The sequence below is a fragment of the Bos indicus genome, chromosome 2 (assembly GCF_029378745.1).
Source record: "Bos indicus isolate NIAB-ARS_2022 breed Sahiwal x Tharparkar chromosome 2, NIAB-ARS_B.indTharparkar_mat_pri_1.0, whole genome shotgun sequence".
Taxonomy (NCBI): Eukaryota; Metazoa; Chordata; class Mammalia; order Artiodactyla; family Bovidae; genus Bos; species Bos indicus.
In genome coordinates, this window is record NC_091761.1 from 8,968,358 (window position 1) to 8,981,230 (window position 12,873).

The following is a 12,873-nucleotide window of genomic DNA, read 5'->3' on the forward strand; positions in this document are numbered from 1 at the left end:
GCCAGCAAATAATTTTCCTGTGGTGTTTCCAAGTAAACCCCAGGAAGAGTCAAGCAAAGAGACTCAAGAAAAATATAGAAAACTTAAATGGGAAAAAAGCACGACTACATTCCTGTTAGCATTTGTATTTAAAAACATTCTCAAGTCTAAGAGCAGTCCAAATTCTAGGCTTCTCAGATGTTATCTTAGGTAAATAGACTAGAATTCAAGAAACAGGACTCCTGTTTCTCTGGCTCCCAGCCTCAACTAAGCCTGCCAATGAGCTGCACGGGCCAAAGCTGGTTCCCTGCAGGTAATTCTGTAAGAGATTACCAACCTGATTATTGTAATTTAAGGAATTGTGACCGTTTCTCTTGAATTCATTCAGACAACATGCATATCTGGCTTTTAAAGTAAGAATAAAAATGATATTGGTTTTATGCAATTATAAAAACTGAAAACAGGAGAAAAATATTTTTCCTTGATGTTGTAAATTTCCATTTTTAATATGTGCAGCACTGCATATATATGCAACAACTGCATAAATCTTTGTTAAGAAATTAAAACCAAACTAGGAATGAAAAAGTTAATGTTGAATGATGGTGAGGTGATGGGAAACTAGAGTGGTGTCACACAGAGGGACTATTACTATTTATTTTACATTTAAATTAAATTCAACTTACTGCTAGAGAACAGCAGTAAGAAAATTAAGGAATCAACACAGGAATAGAAAGATAACCGTTTATGGAAAATAGGAATAATGCAAAAGCTAAGAAGAAATAAAGTTGGAGAGAGATGTATATAGGCTTCATGCTATGAAACAAGGAAAAAAGTCATGTGGAAATTAAAGTGTAAGTGAAGCTTAAAATAATGCTACTAAAGTGGAAGAATATAAATATAGACCTTATCTAAAACATTTATTGATGTGCATACAATTAAAACTCTATTAACCAACAACATAAGTGAACTTGCATTATTTTATCAAAATGTAAATATAAAAATGGCAACAAGCTTGAGTATTTACCATGTGCCAGATACTTCCCCTTTGTTATCTTGATACTATTTTAACCCATTTTACAATAAGAAAGCAGAGGTTTTGGTGGGATTGTGTGGTGGGGTGGAGGTTAAATATCTTTTCTACATTGCCAGGTTAAAAAGTAGAGGTGGAGTTTGAATAGAGCTGTCTGCATTCCAGAAAGCTGGCCTGGAGCCGGCCCCTACAGGCTCTGAGGGGGAACTGTGGACTGTACTTCCCAGTGATGCCACTGGCAGCTCTTGGTGGTGGTTGGATATTGGACGAGGTGGGGATATTTACAACGTGGAAACTGGCAAACACTGAAAGTCAGGAAGTGCCCCCCAGAGCCTGTTGATCATGCAGCACATCGATGTACTTATATTTTTCACTGTGACAGACTGTCTCTAACATTCTCACAATTCTGAAATTTTATTTTCTTTAATTCCTTAGATTCTTGTTATAGCAGAATCCGAAGAAGAGAACCCCGATGACTTAATTCAGCTGGGTGTTACTAGAAATAAAATCATGACGGCTCAATATGAATGTTACCAAAAAATTATGCAAGACCCTGTTCAACAAACAGAAGGTAAACATGACTAATTTTAAATGCATTTGATATAGATTATAAGAAAACTACCCCATTACATCATTGCAGATCTCTTAGTTTCCTTCTTAAAAATGGGTTAGTTGCTAGTATTTCTAGTATATGTGCAGTTTTAATTATTTGTGAAGAACATCTTATTATGTAATTTATCTTGAGTGAGTGAGTGAAGTCGCTCAGTCGTGTCCGACTCTTTGCAACCCCATGGACTGTAGCCTACCAGGCTCCTCTATCCATGGAATTCTCCAGGCAAGAGTATTGGAGTGGGTTGCCATTTCCGTCTCCAGGGGATCTTCCCGACCCAGGGATCAAACCCGGGTCTCCCGCATTGCAGGCAGACCCTTTACCATCTGAGCCACCAGGGAAGCCCCAATGTATCTTACCTCTTTTTAAAAATTCTAATAAAAATATATGCGACAGGGATATTTTTAGTATTTTTATATAGTATAAAGATATTTAAAATAAAAAATAAGTCTTGAATTAAATCAATGAGAGTCGATCTTCAGTTTATGTGCTCTATATTTCTTTTTTTCACAAACTTCTTGATAGGAGCTTAATAAAATGACAATTTTTTGCATAACACATACTATGTATAGTACATTTGGTAGCAAAGCTAATGAAATCCATGAATTTCTGTTTTCATTAGATATTTTTAAGGTATTTTTGAAAGATTTATTGAAGGCCTACTAAGTGTCACATATATGCCGTAATTCTTAATTCTGGCAGCAAGTAGAGTTGCCAAATCTAGCAAAACCAAAAACAAAACCCAAAGCACGAAAACACTATGTTTTTTATCTGGCAACCTTAAAGACAGGATTATCTTTAAAATATAAAATGCAAAACTCATAATGAAACAAAGAAAAATGTAGACTTTAGATATTTTTAAATCAGTAGAAACAAATAATTTAATTTGGGGAGAAAATATTTATAGTATAAAACATGCTTGTTATATACATGATATGTTAAAAGTACGTTACTGTTAATATTTGTAAGTGTCAAAATTAACTTGCTTGTGAGAAAGAGAAAATAAACAATTTGTCTGTATTGATCAACTCTTGGAATCTTAATCTAACCGATATATATCGAAGCAATTTGATATATCTGTCCAAATATTTTTATTACAATATATATCCAGTATCTCTAAAATATGTCAGACAATGACAAACTATCTGATATTAGTTCAGTAGGAACTGAATTATCAAATAGTTAAAATCTGTATACAAATTCTGTGCTAACCGATCTGGCCTCTCACTTTATTCCATTAAAGTCTAAGTGTTATTAGCTTTAAATTTTTGAATTAATGCCTTCCAAATGATCTAGATATGTGTGCAAGCTAGCTTCAAATCTAATTTCTTAATAATAGGAATATATTTATGAGGGTTTTATAATCAAATAATTTTGTGATAAAGTTCAGGATCACTACATAGTAAATCTTCCTCTTGGAGATTCATAACGTTCTCTGTAATTTTAAATACTGTAAAAAATCCTATAGTAAAGAAATGTGTTTAACTTTGTGTTTTCCAAATCTTTTTGACCACAAAAACTTTTTTAATGGAAAACTTTTTCATGTCTCACTCAAATGCCATATAACACAGCTGGGAAAATTCTAGACCTTTCTATCATGTAGTCAGTGTTGTGGAATCTTTTGGAGCTCTGTAAGGACTTGTCTAAAGTGCTTTCTAAAATGGGATCAGGAAAATTTTCTCTGACAGGCCTCAAAATGCATTTTGTTTGGTAATAATGTGGATGCAAGCTATTTAAATAAAGAGTTTGAAAATCACAGGAGGGAAAACAGACTATATGAGTTTTATTTTTAATTAGAAATATTTAGATTTTCAGGCCGATAGAATGTTTTCTACTTCTGTGAGGCCTAGATTGATTCTGAGATTGCTATGCAAATCTGTTAATAGTAATAAACAGTTCAGGCAACATTCAAGTTTCTATCTATGTGTGCTTATGGCAAAAAATTACCATCTTTGATTACAGACTGTTATATAACTTTAGAAAGTTTTAGTCATTTTATTTCTCTATACCTTTAAACTTTTTTTCATGTAAGAGGTTCTTGTTCTTAATGTAGGTAAGAAAAGAATGTGAGATTAAACACTTTTATTTCATTTGAAAAGAAAAGGAAGGAAAATAAGAGTTAGAATTTGGTGAAGGACTCTAAATAAGTGTGTGTCAGGGTTAATGTGGTAAAATAGGAAATATTGGAATGTTCATTTGTGCACCTCAAAAAATACTATAACTTGCCCTAAGAACACAGTTTCTAAAATAAAACACGTTTCCAATTTCCCAAATTTTTGAATTTCAAAAATAGGGACACGAATTAACCAATACTTTATGGTTAAGGAAAACCAGCAAAGACCATGTAATTTATTGGATAAATAGCTACCTTTGAGAATGAGAATTAAAGCTAAACATATATTTGTTTAGATATTTCTAAATTTAACAATTAGTTATTCTAATAACTACTTTGTGAATAATCCAAGTACTTGTTATAAAGATTTTATATGATGTCTTCATTTTCAGTAGATAGTCTGTATTCCCTGTTAGTGTGGGTCAACCATGAGGACTTCAGGGGTTTCTGTATAACTAGAGGGAGGTTAGTAAGCCTGATGTTTGCTTTCTCCTGAAGGCATTTACTGTAACAGAACCTGGGATGGGTGGCTGTGCTGGAACGACGTCGCTGCAGGCACGGAGTCAATGCAGCACTGCCCCGATTACTTTCAAGATTTTGATCCTTCAGGTAAGAGCAGAAATGTATATACAAATCTCTTTGACATCTATTTAATAAACCCTCATTTAACTAAATTACTATTTCCTTTTCAATTTTAAAGAAAAAGTTACAAAAATCTGTGACCAAGATGGAAACTGGTTTAGACATCCAGCAAGCAACAGAACATGGACAAATTATACCCAATGTAATGTTAACACACATGAGAAAGTGAAGGTACGTAATAATTATAAATTCAAACTGAATTTACACTATCTACTGTAAAAGTTAGTTACTGATATAATATTGGAGAAAATTTAGCTAGTGTTCATTCATTCCACTGTAAAGCCTTTTCATTAAAAAAAATAATAATAATTATAGATTTAGTCATTACACTGAAGAAGCAATCCAGCTAAGTAGTTTCTATTTACAAGTCAATGTCTCAGTACTGTAGTTTAGAATTTTCCAAAGTAAACATAGTTTAAAAGTAAGAAAAAAGAAATGTTCATCTGTGGTGGAACTCCTATAGTTACACTCAGAAATTGTGCTCAAGAGAACAAGACAAGCCCAGGGGGGTTTAAACAGACCTATCCATCCCAGCCAAAGACTTTCATCCTGACTGGCTGTTAGGTCACCCTCACTGGCATTCTCACTTTTAACGTCCATCATACATTAAAGTCAAGGTTAGCATAGTTCGTCACAATACAGTTTCGATACAAAGTGCCTGCACATATCTGCACGCGTCTGTGTGTGGAGGCTTTGTCACAGTGATTAAAACTGAGTTCTGGTTTCTCACTTCCTGTTTCTGCTCTTTATCCACTGTGACCCTGGGCAAACTAGAACATCTGCCTCAGTCCCTTCCTGTCTAAAATGAGGATAATGAACCCATCCTCAAGGTTTTCATAGGAATTGACTAAATACAAGGAAAATATTTAGAAAACTAACAAGCCTATGGTAAGCATTTGATAACTGCCAGCTCTCATTATAAATCATGTACTCTTTATTTATTCAGAGAAGGGTTTGAACATATATATATATAAATACACATTAAAATGCTAAGTTACAATAAAGACAAAAATCAAAGAGATAAAGTTAAAACCAAGAAAAATAATTTATTTGTACAGATCAGAGGCCCCTATACATTATTATATTGAGATTTGTTTTGGAGTATCAAGTTTGTCAAATGGAAAAAAGAAACGTAGTTGGGAAAGAAGCCTTACCTGGCATTCAAATTAAACAAACAAATCATCAATTTAAGGTGCAAAACTGATGGAGTGAAAATTGTCAGTGTCTTCCAAAATTTAAAATGCTGGTTTCACATTTTATAAACCTAGATCAATAAATTTATTTCTTCATATGTTTAATATGACTTCTAATGTCTTAAATAAAAATAGCAATTTATAAATTTTGGTATCACCTGATAAATTTTTATAGATATTCTTCATTCAAGATGTATTCAAATACTTACTGGCTTGCTTGCTAAAGGCTTAGGTTATCAGATCACATGTTTTTAAAAACAGATATTATTTTATTGATTTGTGGCTTATACACATGTAGAAGTATAGCATTGATATTAGCATTAATTAATTTTTTATTCATACAAATTACAGACTGCACTGAATTTGTTTTACCTGACTATAATTGGACATGTATTATCTATTGCATCACTGCTTATCTCACTTGGCATATTCTTTTATTTCAAGTAAGTACATGAAAATCTTTTTTTAATTTACTGATTATCTTTGGTGAATGCAGTGTCATATCCATGTTTATGTCATGTGCTGATAAAATACATGAAATATAGATGATTTATAATATTTAAAATAAATTTATATTTAAAATAATTTGAAATATTTTGACTTTGTCTTGACTTTATAAAATGTAGTGAAAAGAGATTGATGAACTCTCTGAAGCTTAACTTGTCATGCAGTAAGAAAGGAACCAAAACCAATATGGAAACCTATGTGTATTTGCTTTGGAAATTGTGAAATATTAGAGGTCTGCCCAATTAAATTTTCAACTTCTTGGTCAATTTTACTATCAGCATACATAGTACATTGTAAGAACTGTATTTTGTGCAAAAAATAACAATGACTTTTAATATATACTATTAAAAATAATACTTTCAATATTTGTGGTTAGGTTAATTTTCCTGGTGTTGGGGGGATAATCTTTAAAATAGTTAAATTATGCTTTGAATTTTACTTGCAGTTTATTCTTTGGGGAACTGGAGGGAGAGTCAGTTCCAATTTATTTTTTAATAGAAATATAGTTGATTTACAGTGTTTCAGGTATACAGCAAAGTGATTCAGTTATATGTACATACATGTGTCAGTGTGTGTGTGTGTGTATATATATACATATGGCAATGTGTGTTAAGTCACTTCAGTCATGTCTGACTCTTTGTGACACTATGAACTGTAGCCCGCCAGGCTCCCCTGTCCATGGGATTCTCCAGGCAAGAATGCTAGAGTGGGTTGCAATGCCCTCCTCCAGGGGATCTTCCCAATCCAGGGATCCAAACTATGTCTCTTATGTCTGTCTCCTGCATTGGCACGCAGTTTCTTTACCACTAACACCCGCCTTAGGAAGCCTGTATGTATGTATGCATGTATATATACAATATATATACGTGTTCTGTGCTGTGCTTAGTCACTCAGATTCGACCCAGGGTTTGAATTCAGGTCTCCCACATTGCAGGCAGATTCTTTACTGTCTGAGCACCAGGGAAGCCCAAGAATACTGGAGTGGGCAGTCTATCTCTTCTCCAGGGGATCTTCCTGACTCAGGAATCAAACTGGGATTTCCTGCATTGCCGGCAGATTCTTTACCAGCTGAGCTACCAGGGAGGCCCAAATATATACATATGGACACACACACACACACACACACCATCCCTCACCATTAAGGACAGGGATACCTGACATGCTGCAGTCCATGGGATGGGGTCTCAAAGAGTTGAATACAACTGAGCGACTGAACAACATCAATATACACACATATATTCTTTTCAGATTTTTTCCCACTAGAGGTTATTACAAAATACTGAACACAGTTCCCTATGCTATACAGTAGGACCTTATTGTTCTGTTATGTATAATAGTGTTATCTGTTAATCCTAAATTCCCATTTTACCCTCCTCTTCTAATTTCTTAATTCTATCCATTAGCTGTGATTTTTTAAATTGATTGGAAAGTAAATTCTAAAACATGCATACATTATCTTATACATTAACATGGTCTTCATAAATATGATCACCAGCAGTGATTACAGAATGTAGTGTGAACAGTAAGTGTGCTTTATTGTATCATCACTACCGTCACTCTCATTGTCTCTCTCTTACTCTCTTCTTTCCCCTTCTCTCCTTCTTCCTACCCCCTACTCCTCCTACTCCTTCTCCTCCTCCTTCATCTTCTTAAACAATTATCTTGGAACATGATCCAGAACCGACTACAGTAATGGCACATCAAAATAATTCAAATCGAAAAAGTATTAGATAATTGGAAGTTAGGTTCCTTTTTAACTGGAACACCAGCTTTTAGCCCACAGTGCATCACAATTCAAAGTACAGCAAATTACATATGAACTAAATGATTATCTTTCATGGGTTCAAAATCAGCGAGTCTAGAGATTGTATCATAATTTCTGTTTTGGGAAACTTGTGCCTTCTTAAGAACCTTTAATATGAATTACTTTGGGGAATTTTAATGGCACTTTTGATTTAAGACATTATCTAGGCATCATTCAGTTCATTTCAGTTCAGTCACTCAGTTGTGTCCGACTCTTTGCGACCCCATGAATCGCAGCACGCCAGGCCTCCCTGTCCATCACCAACTCCCGGAGTTCACTCAGACTCATGTCCATCGAGTCCGTGATGCCATCCAGCCATCTCATCCTCTGTCGTCCCCTTCTCCTCCTGCCCCCAATCTCTCCCAGCATCAGAGTCTTTTCCAATGAGTCAGCTCTTCGCATGAGGTGGCCAAAGTACTGGAGTTTCAGCTTTAGCATTATTCCTTCCAAAGAAATCCCAGGGCTGATCTCCTTCAGAATGGACTGGTTGGATCTCCTTGCAGTCCAAGGGACTCTCAAGTCTTCTCCAACACCACAGTTCAAAAGCATCAATTCTTCGGCGCTCAGCCTTCTTCACAGTCCAACCGTCACATCGATACATGACCACTGAAAAAACGATAGCCTTGACTAGACAGCCCTTTGTCGGCAAAGTAATGTCTCTGCTTTTCAATATGCTGTCTAGGTTGGTCATAACTTTTCTTCCAAGGAGTAAGCGTCTTTTAATTTCATGGCTGCAGTCACCATCTGCAGTGATTTTGAAGCCCCCAAAAATAAAGTCTGACACTGTTTCCACTGTTTGCCCATCTACTTCCCATGAAGTGATGGGACCAGATGCCATTATCTTCATTTTCTGAATGTTGAGCTTTAAGCCAACTTTTTCACTCTCTACTTTGACTTTCATCAAGAGGCTTTTTGGTTCCTCTTCACTTTCTGCCATAAGGGTGGTGTCATCTGCATATCTGAGGTTATTGATATTTCTCCTGGCAATCTTGATTCCAGCTTGTGCTTCTTCCAGCCCAGCATTTCTCATGATGTACTCTGCATAGAAGTTAAATAAGCAGGGTGACATATACAGCCTTGACATACTCCTTTTCCTATTTGGAACCAGTCTGTTGTTCCAGTTCTAACTGTTGCTAACTAACAGTCCAGTTCTAACTGTTGCTTCCTGACCTGCATATAGGTTTCTCAAGAGGCAGGTCAGGTGGTCTGTTATTCCCATCTCTTTCAGAATTTTCCACAATTGATTGTGATCCACACAGTCAAAGGCTTTGGCATCGTAAATAAAGCAGAAATAGATGTTTTCTGGAGCTCTTGCTTTTTCGATGATCCAGCGGATGTTGGCAATTTGATCTCTGGTTCCTCTGCCTTTTCTAAAACCAGCTTGAACATCTGGAAGTTCACAGTTCACATATTGCTGAAACCTGGCTTGGAGAATTTTGAGCATTACTTTCCTAGTGTGTGAGATGAGTGTAACTGTGTAGTAGTTTGAGCATTCTTTGGCATTGCCTTTCTTGGGGATTGGAATGAAAACTGACCTTTTCCAATCCTGTGGCCAAGCTGAGTTTTCCAAATTTGCTGGCATATTGAGTGCAGCACTTTCACGGCATCATTCAGGATTTGAAATAGCTCAGCTGGAATTCCATCACCTCCACTAGCTTTGTTCATAGTGATGCTTTCTAAGGCCCACTTGACTTCACATTCCAGGATGTCTGGCTCTAGGTCAGTGATCACACCATTGTGAATATCTTCGTCATGAATATCTTTTTTGCACAGTTCTTCTGTGTATTCTTGCCACCTGTTCTTAATATCTTCTGCTTCTGTTAGGTCCATACCATTTCTATCCTTTATTGAGCCCATCTTTGCATGAAATGTTCCCTTGGTATCTCTGATTTTCTTGACGAGATCCTTAGTCTTTCCCATTCTATTGTTTTCTTCTATTTCTTTGCATTGATCACTGACGAAGGCTTTCCTATCTCTCCTTGCTATTCTTTGGAACTCTACATTCAGATGCTTATATCTTTCCTTTCTCCTCTGCTTTTCACTTCTCTTCTTTTCACAGCTATTTGTAAGGCCTCCTCAGACAGCCATTTTGCTTTTTTGCATTTCTTTTCCATGGGGATGGTCTTGATCCCTGTCTCCTGTACAATGTCATGAACCTCATTCCATAGTTCATCAGGCACTCTGTCTATCAGATCTAGTCCCTTAAATCTATTTCTCACTTCCACTGTATAATCATAAGAGATTTGATTTAGTTCATACCTGAATGCTGTAGTGGTTTTCCCTACTTTCTTCAATTTAAGTCTGAATTTGGCAATAAGGAATTCATGATATGAGCCACAGTCAGCTCCTGGTCTTGTTTTTGTTGACTATATAGAGCTTCTCCATCTTTGGCTGCAAGGAATATAATCAATCTGATATCGGTGTTGACCATCTGGTGATGTCCATGTGTAGAGTCTTCTCTTGTGTTGTTGGAAGAGGGTGTTTGCTATGACTAGTGCATTTTCTTGGCAAAACTCTGTTAGTCTTTGCCCTGCTTCATTCCGTATTCCAAATTTGACTTCCTACTTTTGCATTCCAGTCCCCTATAATGAAAAGGACATCTTTTTTGGGTGTTAGTTCTAAAAGGTCTTGTAGTTCTTCATAGAACCGTTCAACTTCAGCTTCTTCAGTGTTACTGGTTGGGGCATAGACTTGGATTACTGTGATATTGAATGGTTTGCCTTGGAAATGAACAGAGATCATTCTGTCATTTTTGAGATTGCATCCAAGTACTGCATTTTGGACTGTTTTGTTCACCATGATGGCTACTCCATTTCTTCTAAGGGATTCCTGCCCACAGGAGTAGATATAATGGTTATCTGAGTTAAATTCACCCATTCCAGTCCATCTTAGTTCTCTGATTCCTAGAATGTCGACATTCTCTCTTGCCATCTCCTGTTTGACCACTTCCAATTTGCCTTGATTCATGGACCTGACATTCCAGGTTCCTATGCAATATTGCTCTTTACAGCATCAGACCTTGCTTCTGTCACCAGTCACATCCACAACTGGGTATTGTTTTTGCTTTGGCTCCATCCCTTCATTCTTTCTGGAGGTATTTCTCCACTTATCTCCAGTAGCATATTGGGCACCTACCGACCTGGGGAGTTCCTCTTTCAATATCCTATCATTTTGCCTTTTCATACTGTGCATGTGGTTCTCAAGGCAAGAATACTGAGTTGGTTTACCATTCCCTTCTCCAGTGGACCAGATTCTGTCAGACCTCTCCTTCATTACCCACCCATCTTGGGTGGCCTCACGGGCATGGCTTAGTTTCATTGAGTTAGACAAGGCTGTGGTCCTAGTGTGATTAGATTAGGCATCATTAGAAACTAAAAAAATTTCACTCTGAAGAAAATTAATTCAACATTTATGTACATTTTAAAATGTGACTTTCTTACAAAATTGTATAAAAATGTATCAAAATAAATTGGAGAGAATTTTTACCCTCAAATATGGAAAAAATTTCCTAAAGAAATAAATTTACAATTAATTTAATTTAATTTAAATTGCCATTAAAATTAATTGCCATTTGAATTCAATTGCCAATTGAATTTAATTGCCATTAAAATTCCCCAAAATAATTCATATTGAAGGTTGTTAAGAAGGCACAAGTTTCCAAAAACAGAAATTATGATACAATCTCTAGATAATTTGTAACAAATTATCAAAAAGTTCTTGCTCAAAATAAACTGTCAGTTCTTAATTACTGTAGACCCATTTCTCATTTTAAAAGAGAAGTTAAAAATTAATGTTGTCCCAAATATTGTATTCATGTTCAACATATTAATAAACTTTATTTTTTTCAGAAAAAAATCAGGTTTTCTTTTATAAAAAAATCAAGAATACTATATGTAATGTATATATATGTGTGTGTGTGTTAATTGCTACAAATCTCCAAGCTTTAAAAGAAAGATTGTGGCATGCTACATAGGCAAAACCTCATTAGCAAATAAATATCTTGCCAATGTATCGTTTAGTTCTTGGCCTCTACATAAAAGAAAAATTAATATTTTCAACTAATTACATTGCTTATTTTTAGAGTTTATTGTGAAACTACAGTTAACTATTCATTTTCCGAAGTGAACTAAAAAAGATTCTTTTTTTTTCGGCTTTTATTTTATTTATTTTTGTTTTAATTGGAGGCTTAATTGTTTTACAATATTGTGGTGGCTTTTGCCATACATTCACATAAATCAGCCATGGGTGTACATGTGTTCCACATTCCTGAACCCCCCTCCAACCTCCCTCGCCATCCCATCCCTCAGGTCATCCCAGTGCACCAGCCCTGAGCACCCTGTCTCATGCATTGAACATGGACTGGAGATCTATTTCATATATGATAATATACATGATTCAATGCTATTCTCTCAAATCATCCCACCATCACCTTCTCCCACAGTCCAACAGTCTGTTCTTTACATCTGTGTCTCTTGTGCTGTCTCGCATATAGGCTCATCATTACCATCTTTCTAAATTCCATATATATGCATTAATATACTGTATTGGTGTTTTTATTTCTGACTTACTTCACTCTGTATATAGGCTCCAGTTTCATCCACCTCATTAGAACTGATTCAAATGCATTCTTTCTAATAGCTGAGTAATATTCCATTGTGTATATGTACCACAGCTTTCTTATCCGTTCATCTGGATGGACATCTAGGTTGCTTCCATGTCCTGGCTATTGTAAACAGTGCTGCGATGAACATTGGGGTACACGTGTCTCTTTCAATTTTGGTTTCCTCAGTGTGTATGCCCAGTAGTGGGATTGCTGAGTCATATGGCAGTTCTATTTCCAGTTTTTTAAGGAATCTCCGCACTGTTCTCCATAGTGACTGTACTAGTTTGCATTCCCACCAACAGTGTAAAAGCGTTCCTTTTTCTCCGCACCCTGTCCAGCATTTATTGTTTATAGACTTTTTCATAGCAGCCATTCTGACTGGGGTGAGATGG

At 35.8% G+C, this 12,873-nt stretch overlaps 1 protein-coding gene across 2 annotated transcripts in view; it reads left to right on the forward strand.

Moving 5' to 3' along the window:
• CALCRL (calcitonin receptor like receptor) overlaps window positions 1–12,873 on the forward strand; it is a 129,460-nt gene that overhangs the window by 80,006 nt on the left and 36,581 nt on the right. For both annotated transcript variants that reach the window (XM_019969624.2, XM_019969629.2), the window contains 4 exons: window positions 1,445–1,580; window positions 4,231–4,341; window positions 4,433–4,545; window positions 5,919–6,010. In XM_019969624.2, coding sequence (XP_019825183.2) covers window positions 1,445–1,580; window positions 4,231–4,341; window positions 4,433–4,545; window positions 5,919–6,010 — 452 coding nt within the window. The remainder of the gene's footprint in view (window positions 1–1,444; window positions 1,581–4,230; window positions 4,342–4,432; window positions 4,546–5,918; window positions 6,011–12,873) is intronic.